Genomic DNA, 20,323 nt, shown 5'->3' with positions numbered 1-20,323 from the left:
CTTCTGAGAGCATCCTTACTTGGTGTCCCATTATTACTCATTCTTGGTGCCAGTCCCGGAGTTCATTTGGGTAGGGCATGTTATCATTTAACTTTTCTAGGAAAGATTTTCTTTTTTCCCCTTCACGCTCAGTGTCTTTCACCTGCCACCATCTACAGAATCCTGAAGAAAGAACCCTCGCTGCAGAGCCAGCACGGCTGAGCCTGGACACCCGCTCCTCTGTGACCAAGCAACTTCCCAAACATGGTTCACACGGAGGGAGGCTGCCTCGGGAAGCAGTGCAGCTCAGCCCTCAGAGAGCATCAAACACCCGGAGAGCGGCAGGTCTGGGGCGGACTCCGCAATCTGCGGTGTTAATGAGCGCCAGGCTGGTCCAGGCTGCTGACCACACATCACCCTTGGAGGAACACTCTGTTAAAGAACCTTTGGTGTCACAGATTAAAAAACAGGAATTCGTGAAGGGAATGGAGAGCACAGCACTCAAGCAGGTGATGCTCACCTTTACTTCTGCCTCTACTGCTGCTTCCTGCCGTGTCCCCAGCTACACTGCATCCTCCCTGCCGCCATTCAGGCTCCACGGTGACCACCCCTCACTCTCCCAATTAGCATAAACAGGGCACTTACTATGACCTAGGTGCTCGAACTACACTATCACAGCCCACACTCCCTCATCTCTAAGAGAGACACATTATTTGCATTGTGCATCAAGTTTAGAACCATCAAGGAATGTTCCCAAGGTCACAAGTGACAGAGGTAGGTCCAGGGAGCAAGGCCTGACCCTTAAGCTGGGTGCTAAGTCCACTCCCGCCTCCAGATCGTCCCTTCTGGACCCCATCAGGTCTCATTTCCTTCCTAGAGAAATATTAATGTCCATGTGTGGTGTCTGCCCATTCACACACGCACTTGTTAGCACAGACCTTTTAGAGAAACGATATCAACTCTTAACAGGATAACCTGGCTTGTTCGTTGCAATGTGTTGAAGACACAGTTTTGTCCAAATGGATCTGACTTCAACACCCTCAAAATGCATCCAGGTCTCCCCACCCAATCACCCATTTGGACACTCTCTGAAGATAAATAGGAAAGTGTCCACTAGCAAACGTGGGTGCTCCCCACGACAAAGAGGGCAAGATGGCCTCGCTCAGAGGATGGTGTCACTAGAATTCTCCCCGGCTGCACTGCTCCGATCCTCGTCATGGTTCTAAGAGAGGAAATCAAATGAACCGAATGCAAAAAGATGTTCTGCCTCCCAGCAGCTGCCTGACCTTTAAAGTTCTGTAAACCTCTTTGAATCTTGGGTTAAAATTGGAATAGAGTGATATACCTCGCAAGATGGTGTTCAGGAATAAAGGAGGTAAAATATGTAAAGAATGTTTGGCACATACGAGAAACTCAGTAAATTCTAATTCTCTCTTTTCTTACCCAGCTTCTGATTTTCCAGAAAATCCTCAACTTTACGCATTGAAAACACATTAGGGACCCAGAGTCCAAGGACTCCCAGATCACCTGAGGAGAGTTCCCAAAACGCAGAGTCTCAGGACAAAACCCTGGACCAAATGAATTATTAGCTCCAGGAGTTAAGCCCAGGGATCTGTATACTCTAATGTACAAACCCTGCTTGCAAACCACCTGTTTGTCCAAGATCAGAACATTTGGTCCAAAAACCCATCTGTGGTTCTATGGGGTGAATTAGACCAAGGGGCCTGCTGCTGAGGTCAAAGGTTTCAGAACTGTTCTTCCTATTTTTTTGGAGATTTCCTTTTCATCCCTTTCTCCATTTCTTTTGATTTATAAATGTACAGTTTTCATAAATCTGATTCTTAGCTTACGTACACTGTATTAAAATTAGGCAAACCCAATGTAAAAAAAAATCCTTGCACGAAAACACTATTATTGCACAGAAAGTAAACAAATGAAAACAGGAAATTCAAAACCATTCTTCCTATGGTAGCTCCAAGTCCTCATGCAAATACAGGTATGAATGCATCAATTCAGCAGCTGACTAGACAATAAAATGACTGTATATAGACGGGCAGGAGAAACGCATTCAGTTACTGTCAGAATAATAACTTTGCATTTCTTGACTGGCGCTCGTTAAAATGCCCAGTCAGAGCTTCAGATAAAGGTAGCTCTAATGCACAGTCCGAGGACTTTTAGACTCAAATCTTTTTTTTAATTAGATTGCTAGATGTCACTTCTCAAGTCCTTACGTGACGAAGCATTAAATTCCCATAGGACCCAGGTACCTACTAGAGAGACAGTAGTTAGTTCTCAAGTCAGCGTGTCAGGAAATATTTGAACCATTATCTGTCACTGAAGTGGCTTATGTGGTACGTAGAACAGAACTCTTAGCCAAGGGGAAAAACACTAATAAAAGGGTGACCTTCAGCAACACTTTAGTTACACTATATGTAACAATTTGATGATTTTTTAAAAACTACAAACTACCCATTAGATCCTTTATACAAACTACCCATTAGATCCTTCAAGTAGAATCGCTCTTCCCAACCCCATGTCAAAAACAAGGTTGCGTTTTTATATATTTATTCATTTATTTATTTTTGGCTGTGTCGGGTCTTTGTTGCTGCACGTGGGCTTTCTCTAGTTGAGGCGAGCAGGGGTTACTCTTCCTTGTGGTACGCGGGCTTCTCATTGCAGTGGCTTCTCTTGTTGCAGAGAACGGGCTCTAGGCGTGCAGGCTTCAGGAGTTGTAGCACACAGACTCAGTAGTTGTGGCTCACGGGCTCTAGAGCGCAGGCTCAGTAGTTGCGGTGCACAGGCTTAGTTGCTCCGCGGCATGTGGGATCTTCCCGGACCAGGGCTCGAACCCGTGTCCCCTGCATTGGCAGGCGGATTCTTAACCACTGCACCACCAGGGAAGTCCTGGTTGCGTTTTTAAAATGGCTTCCTGCTACCTAGGTTCAAATAAATAAAAATATTGCTAAAAGCCAGTCTTGATAATCCAGAAGCTGGCCATGAGTACTTCAACCCACCCCTGTCTGGAGTCCACCCCTGGCGCTTGGCCAGAACTCTTTACAAAGCCTCCATGCTGTTAACAAACTATGTGCACTTTAAAATGCAAACAATGGTACAAATGAACTTATTTACAAAACAAAAATAGTCACAGATGTAGAAAACAAACTTATGGTTACCATGGGGGAAAGCGGGGGCAGGGGAGATAAATTGGGACATTGGAATTGACAAATACACACTACTATATATAAAATAGATAATTAATAAGGACCTACTGTATAGCACAAGGAACTCTACTCAATACTCTGTGATGACCTAGATGGGAAAAGAATCTAAAAAAGAGGGGATATATGTATATGTATAACTGATTCACTTTGCTGTACACCTGAAACTAAAAACATTGTAAATCAACTATACTCCAATAAATTTTAAAAAATAAAAAATAATAAAATGCAAAGCGTTTGGCAGCAGTCAGCACTCAGGAAGTGCTGCTTTGAGCAGGCTCTCCCTTCCCCACCTTCCGACATGATTTTTCTAGGGACACAGCTGACCGCTTCTTCCATCCTGATTCCTTGCTAAGTCTTCCTTTTCCTTCTCTGGTTGCTCCTTCCCTGTCACCTCTGTCCCCTCCTCTGCCTCACCATTAAAGGTTGCTGTCCTTCATGCTTCATCTTCTACTCACCTTTCCTCACCCTTTACCCACTTTCCCTCAAGCAACTGTATCTACTCCCTGGGGACAGAAATAACCACGTCCTTGTCCAAAACTCCCATGTTCCTAAATCCAACTCAGACTTCTTTTTCTGAGTTCCAGCCATGCAAGTGCTGACTTGGCGTTTCCATTTGCACGGATCATACACACAGGAAGCTTCACCTCCTTCTGCAGCATTCCCCGTCCCCTTCCTGACGTGCACGCAAGGGCTCGTACCAGACACCCAGGAGCCAGCCTCCACAGCCCCCTTCACAAGCAACCCCCCGTCATAACCAAGCTGAAGAGATGCCTCCAAAACCATCTCGAATCCTCTTGCTTCTCTTCATCCCTCCTGCTCCCTCTCTAGAGCGAGCCCACATCCTCACCCCACTCGGAGCCCCGAGTTCCCTGCAGGCACCCAACATCCCTTTCTGTCCGTTCTCTGCACAACCGCCAGTTGTGACATTTTCAAAATGGAAATTTTATAACTGATGTACTTAAAAACCCTACAGTGTTTTCCCAGGCTTTTACGACAAAGTCCAGAACCCTAAAAATTCCAAAATAATCTGATTTTTCTCCTTACCTCTCAGACCTCAGTCTTGCCTCCTTTGCATTGACAGCCCTCTCTGCTGTTCCTCTTCCCTGCATCAGGAATGGAAATGTCCTTCTCTCTTCCTTTCTCCTCTTCCTCTTCCCACTCCCATCAGAAATGTCTCTTTCTCAAGGAGACTTTCTGATATCTTTCAAACTAAGTTACAGTCTTCTGTTCTATGTTCTCAGGGTACCTTGTACTTTTGCCCCTATAAAAACTTAGCACAATTATATATATATATATCTACAATAATATATATAATATATATCACAATCCCTTATGTAACTGTTAATTCTACCCTATTAGCTCGGAAAGAACCATGCCTACTTTCTTCATCACCAGGATTCCAGAAAGCAGTAGAAAGACTAGCAAATAATGGATGCCCAGTAAATATTTGTTGAAGCAGGAAATCAGTAAAGTGCACTCACTGCTTCTCTTTTTCTATCACTTACCTACACTGTTAAGCGATCTCATGATTCTCGTAATTTATTTAAGCAACATCCTCAGAATGGCCCCTACAATCTCTCTCACAGGTCAGGAGTGCCTAAATCTAAGAGGAAAGGAATAGGATTTGGGGGGCTACACAAATTCATTGAAGAAGTGGTAAATTAACGACAAATTTCTAACCCATTTTAATGAATGAACAGATACGTCCTTGACTGACCTGCAGGTAGGACACTGCCTTAAGCTGTTCTGGAACTCAAGGACCTCGCGGAGCCAAATGGCCCATGATGAGGATGAGGTTGAAGAACAGTACCACACATATATGATTAGTCTCTATCCTTTACACGTAATTTTTTTTTAGTTTTGTTTTTTGGTCCCGCCATGTGGCATGCGGGATCTTCGTTCCCCGACCAGGGACCGAACCCACACCCCCTGATGTGGAAGCACGGAGTCTTCACCACTGGACCACCAGGGACATCCCTACACATAATTCTTAAGTATCCTCTGGGGCTTCCCTGGTGGCGCAGTGGTTGAGAATCTGCCCGCCAACGCAGGGGACATGGGTTCGAGCCCTGGTCTGGGAGGATCCCACATGCCGCGGAGCAACTAGGCCTGTGAGCCACAAGTACTGAGCCTGCGCGTCTGGAGCCTGTGCTCCGCAACCAGAGAGGCCGCGATAGTGAGAGGCCCGCGCACCGCGATGAAGAGTGGCCCCCGCTCGCCGCAACTAGAGAAAGCCCTCGCACAGAAACGAAGACCCAACGCAGCCAAAAATAGATAAATAAATAAGTAAATTTATTTAAAAAAAATTTTTTTAAGAGAGCACAACAATAACGTGCATGATGTAGATGCACAAAAGACTAATTATTTTAAACAGCTTCACAACCACGCATTTACTGTCTCCATTCACCTGTTACGAGTTGGTTCCTTTTCCTCCTGGGCTGCACAAAGGAAGCACTGGCATAGAACCAGTGCATCATAAAATTGCCAACAATTCTTACTAACAGGAAGTAGGTGGATAATATTGGCAACTTAATCATTTTCATGGACTTTTCGATAGTATTTTAAAAAGAAATATTACTGAGTACATAATGACAGTTATTTAGCAAGTTCCTGGAAATACAACGATGAAAAAAGTTAATAAAAGTGATTTAAAATGGTGGAATGATTACTCATCAATACAGTTAATACACTGGACAGGTTGAACCTAACAATTTTGCTTTTTACAGGCAGTTTGACCAGCCATTTTTAATTTATCCTACTAAGTAATGTGATCATGAAACCCAATTAAGTCGGCAGTGATAAAGCCTGAGAGTATTTCTCCACAGCCCCTATATCAAAATGATTTGTTAAACACAGAGCTTTAAAAGGCATCCTCAACATGCCAGTGAAAGGCACTGACTATGGCCTGACCCTCTGCATTTCCAGTGGTAGCAGATGAAATCAGACATAGTGAGCATGCCACCTTTAAGTGTTAGCGCAAAAACTTAAAGATTTAGTGAAGTCAGACAGACAGAGAAAGAAATATTGTATGATATCCTTTATATGCAGAATCTTAAAAAAAAAAAAAAAAAAAGATACAAATGAACTTATTTACAAAACAGAAACAGACTCACAGACTTAGAGAACTTATGGTTACCAGGGGAGAAGAGTCGGGAGGAGGGTTAGTTAGGGAGTTGGGGACTGACATGTACACGCTGCTATAAAGGAAAAAAATAAAATAAAATGGATAACCAACAAAGACATACTGTATAGCGCAGGGAACTCTGCTCAGTATTACGTAACAACCTGAATGGGAAAAGAAGTTGAAAAAGAATAGATACATGTATACGTATAACTGAATCACTTTGCTGGCCACCCAAAACACAACACTGTTAATCAACTATACTCCAATATAAAATAAAATGTTAAAAAGAAAGATTTAATGCAAAACCAACCTGCAAAATGCGAAGCTGAACACAAGAAAGAGCATGTAGTTCATATGGTATTTATCTACCGTAAACATGGATGGCTGTTATGTCTGCTCTGCATGTAACTATTCGGCTCACCCACTGCAATGAGGCAGCAAAAGGCAAATCTGTCTCCTTTCCAAAGGACAGCTGAGCCATTAAGAATGAAATGACCATTGCAAATTGGAACCCTGCCTATTGCAACCAATTTGGTCGGAAGTGAGGTTCAGCTATGCCTCAGGTGTCAGCACCAGTCTCTTTCAGAGGAAAGGAAAGACTAGACTATCTTGTGTCTGTCTACTCACTGGCAGAAATAAACTATTGAATTTGCACTGTAATATATTTGGGGTACCACTTGCTACAGCAGTTAGCCTACTCTAACTAGTACATCTACTATGAGAAAGGCAATGTTCATAAGGGACAAATTCCCTTAAGTAAGATTCAGTCTTTGTCAGTATTTCTATTAAAAACAGCATGTATTCCTTTTCCTTATTAAAAGGAATATACAATCACTATAGAAATTTTAGAAGTACACATGAAATTCCTAACATCAATAATTCTAATGCCTCACTGATAACATTTTGTTATATAGCTTTCCAGGTTTTTATTTCTCTTTAGATTGACAGATGGATATAAATAGATAGATAATAGTAAAAACAATTATACACAGTCTGCATTATAATATTTTTTCACTTGACAATATACTATGAATGTATTTGTAAGTCATTATACTTTCTTCTACAACAAGATTCTTAAAGACAACACAATCCATTATATAGCCATAAAGTTATGTAACCATCCTCCCACTGAAGGACATAGTCTGGAACAACGGGTAGCAAAGGTACAGAAAGTAGATAGAGAAGCAGACCATTATGGGGAAGAATGAACAGCAGGTGTAAATGTAAAGATCCCTCCAGCCACCTGGCACGCGGGGAGCCATGCCATCAGTGTAGCACGGGGTTCCAGGTAGGAGAAGAAATTGGATAAGAACACTTGGATAAAAGGTGAATGCCTTCTAAGCCATTCTAAGGAGTTCAGATTTTATCCTGATGGCAGCTGAAGAGGTTTAAGCAAGGGTATAGTACCATCTTTTCTGCTTCAGAAAGATCATTAGCAATAGTTCAGAGGATGAATTTAAGATGAGGAGAATCCCTGAGCAAAGATAAGAGGCTATTACAGTAAGGCTGAGAACTGCTACAGAAACAGTGGAGTTGGGGTAGAAGGGAGGGGTCTGAGATGTGTTAAGGAGGTAGAATCAATAAGATCTGGTCACCAAATGGCTATGGGGGAGAAGGAGAGGTTTCCGGTTGGGCTAACTAGGAAGACACTGATGCTACCATATGGTGAGGGGTTAACTAAGCTCTTCTGAGCACTTACTACTCTATGTGGCATAGAATAAGCTGTCACTCCAGGAAGCCGCTGGTAGTAACAGCAGTGACTGTAATAGGAGTAGTGATAGCAGTTTCATCATTAGTAACCAGGTGTCCAGATGGACTGCAGGGGACGTGATGAGATCCTGTTTAATATATTTACCATGAAGTGTCTAGAGGACATTTGGGTGGGTTATCTGGTAAGTGCTTGAATATACTGATCTGGAGCCAGAAAATAGGGTCTGGGCTAGAGATATGGACCTAGGAGCCAAGGTTTATAAGCACCATTAGATCTGCTGGAATAGCTGAACTCACCAGAGGCAAAGGAAGGAGCAAAACAAAACTAGACACAACACAGGTGAGTCGTGCCCGGCCCCTGTGGCACTGCCAACGTCTCTTCATGCAGTGATTTACAAAGATCAAATTATTTCTCATTTGACAACTTGTTTCTGTATTGATCCTTCTACTCACAAAAGGACTAAAATATATCATCTTCTTGCCCCAACCATAAATGTCATAAGCTGAGAAAGAAGGTCTTTTAACCCAATTCTGCATGAAGGTGGGAACTCTTTCCCCACCATCAACAGAACTGGTGCCATCCGGCTGGAAACCAAGATTTCCCTACTCTCTGTGCTGGTCTCATCCATTTCCACAACAGCACTAATTATTAAAACCCAAAACAGTGTCAGATTTACACTGTTCAAATAAATAAATAAAAATTCATAGTAAAGCACTTTGAATCTTCTTTGTCATTTCATAAAACAGATGACTGAACTTCTTGCTTTAAAAGTTTACAGTTGTAAATTAATATATTAATCATACTTTATAGCTTTAAAGACAGTATCTGCTTCTTGAAAAGACAATGCTCGTGAACACAAATAACTGTTTTTGACAGTGTAATAAAATGACCCAAAAGGCAAGGGAGGTGAAAAGCTTTGGAGGAAAGGGGAGATACTTTTTCACTCTCCTTAAGCTGTCACTCCTCTTTCGGAGTGTCCAAAAGTTTCACAATTGTTTTTCCATGACTGCTCTCCACAGAACAAGACTAAAATGAGAAGAGAGGAAGAGAAAAGCTCCACGGGCAGCAGCAGAAGGGGTTTGCATGTTGGGTCATTTCCGAGATGACGACCAGATGCAGTTTGAATGGACCATGGAAAGCTCTTTACTTCCACCTTCTCATGCTGCATATTAGGGAACTGAGGCCCAAAGAGGTAAAGTTACTCACCCTAAACCACCCAGGTACTAAACTACAAAGCTAGAAGTGGAAAGGAGTTCTCCTGACTCTAAGGCTGGGGCACTTTTCACTTGTGAATAAGCTGAGGACACCCCAAGTGTCTGGCTGCAAGGATACTGTGGTCTCCCAGGTGAGGCAAGACAGTCACAGCTAGAAAAACTGTTAAACACATCAGTTTTTAAAAAACAAAGATAACATAAAGGAAATTTGAAATGCACCACGTATAAAGTATGGAGTAAAACATACTTTATAAGGTGCTCTGTATTCAAAGGCTAGAATGAGTATTTCTGGCAGGATCGTTATTAGGACTGTCATGGAAGCAGTAGGATATAGCTGTCCCTTGAAGGACACAGAATTTCCGTGGACAGAAATGAGGGAAGAAGCAGACCCAGGCAGAGGAAGTGGCATATGGAAAAACGAGAGGATGAGGAAAGTACATGGCCTGTTCATGAAGCAGACTGGATAAAATCGTTCACATAGTACAAGTGACAAATATTAGGCTTGGTTTGGATTAACGAGGACCCTGAAGGTCGGGGTCTAGAGGTAACTATGATGCATCCATTGAAAGTTTGAGCAGAAAAAGAGGTCTAATAAAAGTAGTATTTTAGAATGATTCCTCCTCCAGTGCAGGGTCTAACGAAAGTCAGTTTGGAGCAATGGACAGAATAGAGGCAGGGAAATTATAAAAAAGGAAACTTAATGAATAAATCAAATCAATTAAAAGATGCTGATACTAATCCAAGCATGATAAGGTGTCTCTCTGGACCATGTTGATAGCAATATGAATAGGAGTACAACATTCTTATGGTGACTAAAGGCTAAGTTTAATCTTTAAACCTTTTACTGGTTTTTATTAAACTATGATCGATTGTAATTTTGTTATCTGGTGGCTTCAGATTCAGGAGCCTAAATGCTGGGTAAATTAAGAGTTGAATAGATGAACACCTCTGTTTCTGAGAACTTTTGTTTATTAATGACAGTGTAATTAGAAGCACTAACTTGGAATAGAAAACAACAACAATACAAAAACTGCTCACCACCACTTCACACCCATCAGGATGCCTATCATCAAACCAATAGAAAATAATACACATTGGCGGGAATGTGAAGAAATTGGAACCCTTGTGCATTGCTGGTGGGAATGTAAAATGGTACAGCTACTGTGGAAAACACCATGGCAGTTCTTCCAAAAATTAAACATAAAATTACCATATGATCCAGCAATTCCACTTCTGGATACGTATCCAGAAGAACTGAAAGCAGGGTCTCGAACAGATATTTGTACACCCACGTTCACAGAAGCATTATTGACAATAGCCAAAAGGTAGAAACAACCCAAGTGTCCACTGACAGATAAACAGATACATGCAATGGAATATTATTCAGCCTTCAAACGGAATGAAATTCTGACACATGCTACAACACAGATGAGTCTTAAAGACATTATGCCAAGGGAAGTAAGCCAGTAACAAAAAGGCAAATACTGTGTGGTTCCACTAAAATGAGGTAAAATATAGTCAAATTATGGAGACAAATTAGACTGGTAGTTGCCAGGGGCTGGAGGAGAGGGAAAAGGGAATTATTGTTTAATTGGTTTGGAGTTTCAGTTTGGGAAGATGAAAATCTTTTGGAGATCGATGGTGGTGATGGCGGCCTGTGAATGTGAATGCTTAATGCCACTGAACTGCAACTTAGAAATAATTTAAATGGTAAATTTTATGTTATTACAACTTGGGGGGAAAAACACTCACCAGAATAAGACTGTGGTCCAAAAATGCTTGACTTTTTAATAAAATTCCCACTGCAATGAAAGAAAAGTTGCCACGGTTTCTGAGGAAAAGATGTGCGCCATCTCAGTGGATGGGAATGAGGACCTTGGAGGAAAGAGTATCTCAGAGGTGTCCAGACTTGCAAAGAAATCGAGAGCCGGGGAAATTTCAAAGCTGTGGTCCTTGTGCGCTGATGGCACGACAACGAACTCTGAGCAGAACATCTCCGTGCAGGCAGCCACCAAAGAGCCTTCACTGCCAGAATCACCGCCCGAGGACAAAGGCTAATGGCCAATTTTACCTGAAACCTCGACAGCTGCCCTTCTCCTCCTCGGTAGACAGAACCTCCGCTCCAGGTCTGCACTGGGCTGCAGCCAGGATGCTCCCTGCGGTAGAAGAAAATGCCGCCACTGCATCTGCTGCTTCACGGATGACACATCGCCCGTGGTGTCTCCAGGGCCAGCCAAGAAAATGGAGGAAAAGGACCTCATTGTTCACCAGAGCCCAGATGGATAGGCGCCGTCCCACCTAACATTCTAACCAAGAGCTGACAGGATGTTCACGACAAAGGAAAGAATAAGTGAAAAGTCAGTCACCCAAACTCTTTTCTTATTACTTCTGAGGGATACAAGCAGTCTTTTCCATCTTCAGTTACAAGAACTGAACTTACAGGGCTGACGTGGTGAAACACCTATGGGGGAGATCAGGGAGAACATAGAATTTCTGAGAGCTGAGATCTAGTACCCAAAATAAATTGGTTGGGATGATTTGGTAATGGGTCTGCTCAAAACAGTGGCAGGGATTCATTGACGATCGAAAACCCCTTCTGTGCTTGGAAGTGTTTACAACACAGGGAATTCTGTTCCCCAGCTGGGGCTATAGAGTACACAGAATACGGAATATTAAAATCCAGGAATAAGTTATGAAAAAACAAATTTTAGGAAATTAAATAACCTTTCTCGGAAGCCCAAAGGTTGATCCAGAGGAGGAAATGGTGTCCTGTTCTAAATGCTACTTCCTACAAAGAGGCTAGCTCACCAAATCACAGACCTGAAGAGAAAGAATCAGAGGTTTTGCTTGTTTTCTCCAAAATTCAGCCTAGAACAGTGATTGCCACCATCCAACAACACCCTCCAACAAGCGTCCGGGATGCTTCACTCATTTATTCATTTGATTATTCAACACGTATTTAACCCACACAGGTCAGGCAACAAGTGTCTATCAAAGAGGAAAAAAGATACAAACTCAATGAGTGATAGTTATAACTCGGTGGTCTTAGTAAGCCCCTCAATTTTTTAGCTTCCTTTGCCTTAACAGCAGTTCCCAGGCTAGAGACAAACATTTGGGAAGACAGTATTACTGCTGTGACTTTCCAAACACAGCAAAGCAGAGAGGGCTTCACCTCTCTGATCATGACCCCTCCATGCCCCGGGCTCACGGGTGTGCCCACTACCAAGACCCTAGGGCCCACATCAGGCATGCCCCCTTGTGCTGGGCTCTGTTCAGCTCACACTTGCTGGCACAGTAGAGCGAAAGAAGTAATTCCCTCCTCTAGGTTCTGGGCCTGACCTCCTAAACCTGGCTCCCAGCTCCAGAAGCAGGCAGCACTCAGAGCTGTGCTCTTCTAGTTCCCAGCACACTGACTGGGGCAGATCTCCAAAGCCAGAGCCCTGGGCTTTGTAGCAGGGAAGCCCCTGAAATAGAGATGCAATGCAGGTTACCATCTATGTCTTCATGGGAGGGACAAAGAGCCTATCAGGAACTGAAAGACACCTATTGTAAATTCACATCTTTTTTTTTGCACCGTGCAGCTTGCAGCATCTCAGTGCCGTGACCAGGGATTGAACCCAGGCCATGGCAGTGAAAGCCTAGAATCCTAACCACTAGGCCACCAGGGAACTCCCAACATTCACATCTTGTGATCTAGGACTTCCATATTCTGACACACTTAGACCCAGACAGCCGAATTCCAAGGTGTCAAGAGAAGACTTGTCAGTGTGGCCATGAGCAGGCATCAGTACATACTTGCTCTCTTGAAGACTCAGATCCACTCATGGGCCCCATCATTTACCTAAAGCTTTACCCTGCAGTGTCCTCACAAAGGAAACAGAGATGAAGGGAAGACACAGCTGAAGCCTGAGTTAGGAACTGATAGCTCTATCTCCCCTGTACCATCCAAGCTGTGAGTAAACTAAGTTTCTTTTTGTTTTTGTGTTTGTAGTTAGTATAAAAAAAAAAAAAATAGGATATAAATATGGCTAGGTCCTAATAGGGAGAACCAAAGTTAGGATAGTTTCTCAGGAAACTATTTTCCAAAGGGAAAAATATCCTGGTTCTCTGGAAGACTTAAAAAATAATGTCAATTACCACTTAGGCATCTCTTTCTAGGATGGCTGGGTGGCAAGTCCATGTTGGGGGGGGACTATTTCCTAACTATCAGATCTATGCCAAGCAGAGATTCGTCAACCCATTTTAAGCTTTCAACTTCACCAAAATTTCTTTTTTTTAAATCTTCTTCGACCTGTATGGATCATTTGCAGATGGAGAGTCAGGAGACAAGCCTTCAGAACAGGCTTCCTCAAGCCCATCACAGCCCTAAACAATATGAAAACACAGTAATATGAAATACAGCCTCTCAACTAGCACTTAACTCAATAAAAGTTAGGTCTGAATTCTGTACATTTGCAAATAATTCAACTTTAGATTTTAAAATGTGACAGGCTGTATCACTAATCAGCTGCTCAAGTATTAGAAAATGACTGATATTTGGGAGAGTCATACATTAGGTCACACATTCTTTCATGATGTTACTTTCATTTTAACTTAAATTTCATGATAACATAACAGCACAGAGTAAAATGTGCATGCACAAATTTAGAGCATTCATACATGAATGGAAAACTGTCTACAATAGCCATTTCTGTTATTTAAAAGTAAGGACATTAAAAATTCGTTCTCACTTTCTTATGAAACCTTTGATGAAACCATGTTGTTACACTATTGTTTTTGGTAACAAATTGCATGAGTCCATAAGAGCCCTAATTTTTTTTTACCTTTTGTTTTCTTTACAAACTTTATTATATACTTTCAATGACTAATAATTCATGAATCCCTACCACTGTTTCTCATTATATACTTTGTTTTCATTATCATTCATTTATATAAGGCTAATCAAGATACCCATTCAATCAGAACTATCTATAGACATAATTTTTCCATATCCTTTGAGCATATCAAAAACAACCAAACAAAAAACCTAAGTATTGCTAAGTACTGAGGGCAGATGAGAGTTTCAAGATCTTTGGACATCTGGCCAGTTCATCACTTGTCACTGAAATTTAAAAATAGGTTTTAAAAGATGTTACATTTATAATTAAGAAAAAAATAACAGGAAGAAAATGGGCATCGAAGCAAAGGAGATTTCCTGAACAATGAATAGATTGTATTTGACAAGGGCAATAACCCGCCCAATCACGTCTTTTGCTCTCATTTGCTATAAGTATACAGGCCAGCGGAAGCACGGCCCATTGTTTTGACCCTCAGGGCTGTTGAAGCTTCCTGGTCTTACCTAATATATTAAGACATATGGTAAAACCTCCCCTAGATCCAGAGGATTTACAGATCTCCCACAACTGATGAGAATGATCGCCTAGTGCTTGTAATATATTCTTTTTTTTTTTTTTTTTTTTAAGAAAATTTTCGTGGTTTTATTGTATCATGCGGCATTGAAACATCTGAACAAATCAATATCTCGGTGGTGAGGCAGCTGCTTTCTCCTTCACTTCTTTGGGTTACTAGAGCAACTTGTCAGTAGATTAAAAAAAAAAAAAAGACAACCTTCCGCATTACTTAACTCTTTCCAAGGCATGCGCTGGTACAACACAAACTTCTCCCGTCAGATGCAACTAGTCTAGCGGCCAAACATCATGCACAGTACCTCGGCAGCAGTAGCGCACTGCGCCCACTCCCACCGCGGCCCTGCTCATTTGTGTATGATATCTGGAGCATCTGGAGGAGCATGAATAATATCGGGAAGAGGAGGGAGGAGGAAACAGCATGAGTGCCTGGCTGGGAGGAGGTCAGCCGAAGTTGTGCAGGGCAAGCCTGAACATGTCATTGGTGCAAACCCAAGCATCATTGATGTTCTTTAATAGGAACATCTGGTGGAACCCCATGATGGGGTCTTCATCGGCCTTAAGCTGGCCCACAACCATGCTGATGATGCAGCTATCTGGCGTGGGCTGATGGTCCTGCGCCGTGATGCTATGCTGGATTTTCTGGAACGGAAGGCTAGACAATTTCTCCACAATGGCAGCTTTCCCCTGGAATTGCTGTCCTTCCCACATAAGGCATGACGCGTCAATATAAATTGCGTCTAGTTGGGTTCTGTCGTTATCAAATAACTGGTAGTAATGTTGAATGAAGCTGGATCCAATCTGCTCCCAAATTGGCTTGTCTCCCATTCTGGAGCGTCACCCAGCCTAGTTGAGACCCAAGGGGCTGGCACGATGGCGGCAGCGGCGGCGGCAACCCAGCGCGGTCTGCCTTGTAATATATTCTGATTCAGATATTTAAATTCACCTTTTAAAATATTTTTATTCCAAAGAGTTGTTTTCCCAAATGACCCATCTTGGTTTCATTTTTTAACATAAATATATATATAAATACATACACGGTTTCTCTACTCAACAGAAAGAAGTGTTCTATATACAGTATAGAATTGACAGTAAGATTTATACAGTTTAAAGAGAGCCATCACAAGCACTTGGGAAATTACATTTACACATGTATTTATGAAAGACAAGCAGTCAAGCTGTATCTGTTCCTATTGCTATGCCCTTAATATAGCTTTTATTAAGAACAATTCTCTTCAATAGTTGGCTGGAAAATCCCTGCAGCATTTCTGTCATTTTCATAACACCACAAGGTCAGCACACTTTATTAAATAGTTATTGAGAACATGAGAAAAAGAAAGACATTGATCATAAATATTTGATAAATATGTTTGCATTATTATACATTCCAATATGATATACTGAATATTTAGATTGGCTTGTAAGAACACAAGTGATGTACAAATCTTGCATGGCCCAATTAGAGATGTTATTCAACATCAGTATTTTTACTCCTTTTTGGGAATCAGTTACAGCCTAGTATAACGGCAATGCTTTGAAAACTAGAAGTGTAGTACATCAAACAATGATTTGTTTGAATAACGGCAATTTAATTGAACAAAATCATTGAAATTATTTTGCATTCCAATAAATATAAAACCTAGAAATGTCTTAGCCTGTGTAGTGAGCAAGAGAGAAAGCAAAGACTGGGAAGAATTTAACTGTAAAGGAAGTGCAATTCACACAAACCTCAAACATAAGGCAAACAAGCTATGAGATTCTGTGTTGTCATCTAAAATACACTACACAGTTTTTGTTTCCAAAAGTCCATTGTTCAGAGAAGAGCTTCTTTTTATACAGACTCTACTCAGGAGTTTCCCTTAGATGGGGAGAGGGGGCGGGGAGGAGAGAAAAAATAATTCAGGGAAGACTTCCATTAGCTCAACCCTAAGGCTAATCTGTTGCACGTGTAGTTTCTACACTAGTAAGCAACTTGTAGGAAACAACACTGCAGCTGAGCAAAGGAGAGCTGGAAACTCTTCCCCTGGGTATGATATCACAAAATGACTTGCCTAGATCCCCTCTCCAGCCTAGCATCAGGGCTCAGGCAGGAACACAACCATTGCGCCCCCAGGGCAGCTTCATGTGGTTAGATAAGAACCCTCTGCTCCATCACTCTCCCTGAAATCTCCTGACCAGAAAAGCACACAGAAGCAGCTCGACCACGACAAATCAGTCCCTATTCTCTCCGTACATTTTTTTTTTTCCAATTTGTGTTCCTTTGCCTGGTAGGCTCTGAATGGCATTGTTAAACCAGACCACACAACTGGAAAAATTCACAAGTTTTCACACACATACACACTTTTACACCCCATATTCCAAGTATGGATTTACTGAGTTTCCATTATATAAAATAGCTTACACTATTTACTTATAGCCTACAATGTCACAATAACTACTACGTTCGTAAAACTCCAAGAGAAACTTTGAGCACGATTTCAGTTAGTCTTTAGCTAAATCTATTAGTTAAAGTTTCACGCGGTATCATACTTTAAAGTACATAACCCTAAAATCACCAAACATACACAATAATTACACAAACCTGAAGCAGTAACTTCATGATTTCTTAATCAACTACATTACACGCAGGAGATTTCCAGTTCATTAAAAAAAAAAAACCCTGCTTTGTTTAGCATGCCACAACTTACAACTATGTATTTCCTTTGACTGGCAAACAAAAGGGCAAAACTACCTTTAGTGAAGCTTTTTCGGCTTAGAAGCACGAAAATAGTATTTCTCCAGACAACATGAATTTTCCATTATCCAAACGTCCTCTGGACCCTTATAAGAAGTTTACCCCTGAAAACTGACATCTCTTTCTAGTTAGAAGGCGTAACTAACGCCATGGCTTATCTAGCAACACCCCACCCCCCATCCTAGGCACCACTGCCAACTACGATCCCCTTTATATTAACTTCCACCACGTGCAGTAGATGATCCACAACTCACATGGTTTGGGGTAAAAGCAAAATCCTTCCTGAACTGCATACAATAAAACACGTGAAAATGGGATGACAGCGTGGCTTAAAATGTTTTGTTTCAGATTCTCTAACAGAATAACATATGATGCAGTACAATGGTGAGGAGCTTTTGTGTTTCCTAATAAGACAGCTCCCAGCAGAGAGTTTCCCATGTTTTATAGTGACATCTATCAGCCAGACCCGGGGAATCCCAACGTCACTCAGCTTTCTTCAGCACCACTGTTTGAGAACAGCTTCCGGCCACAGAGTGGTGCAATCTTAACAGGTCTCTGGCGCACAAAGTGCATTGTGAAAATAAGGCAATGGAGGATAAGCAATGCTCTTCCCTGACATCAAAACCAAATCGTTAGGCATTAATTAACCGCAGGCTACAAGCATCAGAAATGCCAATCAGAAATTTAAATAACTGGCCATCACCTGATACGAATTGAAAAGAGCTGACACACTTTGCATCACAGGCAGACTGAGCATGGCATGGTGCTGAGTTTTGTAAAAATTCAATTAACCCAGCCATCTATCAGACGGATACATCAAGACCAGGGGAAAATCTATTATGCATGTTAGAATTTGTGATGTGTAATCATGTTAATTTTTGGTTTGAGAAGAAACCCCTCTATGTTTTAGTGATTACATGATCATCAGGAAATTACACAAATATTTAGAACCTAGAAATTACTTTATGAATGGCATAAACGTAATGCTACTTCAGAAATGTAATCAGATTATCAGCTGATTTCTCACACCTGATAATACTAAGGAGACCTGGGAAGAACCCTCTGCAGTGGCAAAATCGGGAAAGGTCTTTGAAACACGATTGCTAAACTTATCTTCCGAAATTCTCCTTAAGGGCCTACATGTGAAGCTCTATAATGACGCTCATCTGTTCCGACGCACTGACGTGCCAAAGCATACTCCAAACGAAAAGACTGGGAAAACAAAAATTCTTGACACGATGTCACCAAAAAGAAAACACCCAACTTTATACTTCTCACATACACATTTTCACAAGGTGCAGACTGCACCTGTCTGTTCGGACGTGACTTCGCCAAAAACTCTGCCACATCGCAAGGAGAACCGCAGTGCTCCGTCCTGTTCTTGTTGGACTCTCCACAGACACAAACCCCTGACCAAGTCCACACTCCGGACTCGAAGTGATGGGAAGACTTTACAGTCCTGTCCGACTCACCTTTCCTCCTTCAGAGGAAAAAGCCCCTCACAGCTGCCCTTAACAGCAACTCCTAACGAAAGAGTTCAAGAAGGCACGCGCAAGAAAGCAGCCGGCCCATTTCCATTCTACTTGGCGAATGAAACCCCAAGGAATTAAAAAGTTTGAGGCGGCCCCAACCAAGGACCAAACTTGGGCTTTCACCAATGGCAATGCCTCGAAACAGGGACACTGGAGAAGGCGCTGCCCGTGGAATCCAATCCGCGAACCTTCCTCCTCTTGAGGATCGCCCACAGTCTTCCAAGCCCGAAACTCCACCGCTCAGACCGCGTCCGCCCGGAAGCCGTCGAAGCCCGGCGCCCGCCGCGCCCCGGGAGTGCGGCCTCCCCGCCCCGCCCGAGCGCGCCCCGCGAGGCGAGGAACTTACCGCACCGCTTGCACAGCACCCGGCTGACTTCCTTCTTGAGGTTCTGGTCCGTCTCCAGAGGGGGGAAGGATGCTCGGAAGGCGGCCGGCGCGCGGCCGCTGCTGTTGGCATCGGGCTCCATGAAGAAGATGTACCTGCTGTCCTCCTTGAGCCGCCCGCAGGAGGGGAACGCGGGGTGGCCCCAGGCGCCCAGGCGCACGGTGAGCAGCGAGTCCTTCTTCAGGCCCCCGGCTTTCACCGCCCACACCTGGTGCACCTTCACCAGATAGGGCGCCTCGTCTCCGGGCTCGGCGGCGCTGGGCGCGGGGCCCGCGGGCCAGTGGGACACGGTCCCGTTGGCAGCGGGCAGCGCTCCCGGGCCCGCGGCTGACGGCTGGCGCTCGCCTCCCCACGCCCCTGCCTCGCCCGCCGCCGCCGCCGCCGCCGCCTTCCTGTCGAGTGCCCCCTGCTGCCGCCGCGGCGCGTGCACCTTTCCCTCGATCACCACCGCGGCGCGCTGAGCCAGCTCCTGCACCGAGCCCACGCTGGGCGGGGACTCGTAGCACACCGAGGCCCCCGCGGGAGCCACCTCGTTGCTGGCGGCCGCCTCCGGCGCCAGGGCCGCGGTCCACAGCAGCGGCGGCGGCGAGCGGGCGGCGGGGCAGGGGCGCTGGGCCCGGGGGCCGGTCCTCCCGGAGCGGCGCGGGGCGCGTCGCCATCTCATGGTGCGAGGTGCGTGCGGGCTCCTGGCTGTCGGTTCGGACTCTGCCTCGCTCTCTCGCGCTGCCTCCCTTTTCCTCTCCCCTCCTCCCCCCGCACCCCTCCCCCATACCCTCCTCCTAATTTATTTATTGGCGGGAGCTGTGGGAGAGTTGTTTACGGGAGGAGGAGGAAGAGAGAGAAGAGGTGGGTGGAACCACAGAAAAGCCAAGCAGTATAAGGGCAAAAAAAAAAGTTTTTTTAAGCAAAATAGAAAAAAAAAAAAAAAAAAAAGCCGCCGCCGCCGCGGTTGCTGGGAGTGACAGGTCGTCCCCGCGCCGCCGCCGCCGCCGCCGCGCCCGAGCCCGGCTGTCGGGGC

General features: G+C 43.7%; 2 protein-coding genes across 2 annotated transcripts; both read right to left on the bottom strand.

The window, feature by feature from the left end:
• Window positions 1-14,888: 14,888 nt before the first annotated feature.
• LOC132362768 (nuclear transport factor 2-like) lies at window positions 14,889-15,550 on the bottom strand. Its single transcript, XM_059917746.1, has one exon. It carries the CDS (start codon window positions 15,480-15,482, stop codon window positions 15,099-15,101), a length of 384 nt encoding a protein of 127 aa, XP_059773729.1. The 5' UTR covers window positions 15,483-15,550; the 3' UTR covers window positions 14,889-15,098.
• A 3,489-nt stretch (window positions 15,551-19,039) lies between these two features.
• On the bottom strand, window positions 19,040-19,969 carry LOC132363429 (uncharacterized). Its single transcript, XM_059919131.1, has one exon. The coding sequence runs from the start codon at window positions 19,967-19,969 to the stop codon at window positions 19,040-19,042; it is 930 nt and encodes a 309-aa protein (XP_059775114.1).
• Window positions 19,970-20,323: the final 354 nt, after the last annotated feature.

The sequence above is a fragment of the Balaenoptera ricei genome, chromosome 3, assembly GCF_028023285.1.
Source record: "Balaenoptera ricei isolate mBalRic1 chromosome 3, mBalRic1.hap2, whole genome shotgun sequence".
Taxonomy (NCBI): Eukaryota; Metazoa; Chordata; class Mammalia; order Artiodactyla; family Balaenopteridae; genus Balaenoptera; species Balaenoptera ricei.
The sequence above is the reverse complement of the archived record's forward strand: the minus strand, read 5'-3'. Positions and strand labels throughout refer to the sequence as shown.

Coding starts and splice junctions, on each gene's coding strand:
- LOC132363429 (XM_059919131.1), bottom strand. CDS start 19,969: ATGAGATGGCGACGCGCCCCGCGCCGCTCCGGGAGGACCGGCCCCCGG.
- LOC132362768 (XM_059917746.1), bottom strand. CDS start 15,482: ATGGGAGACAAGCCAATTTGGGAGCAGATTGGATCCAGCTTCATTCAA.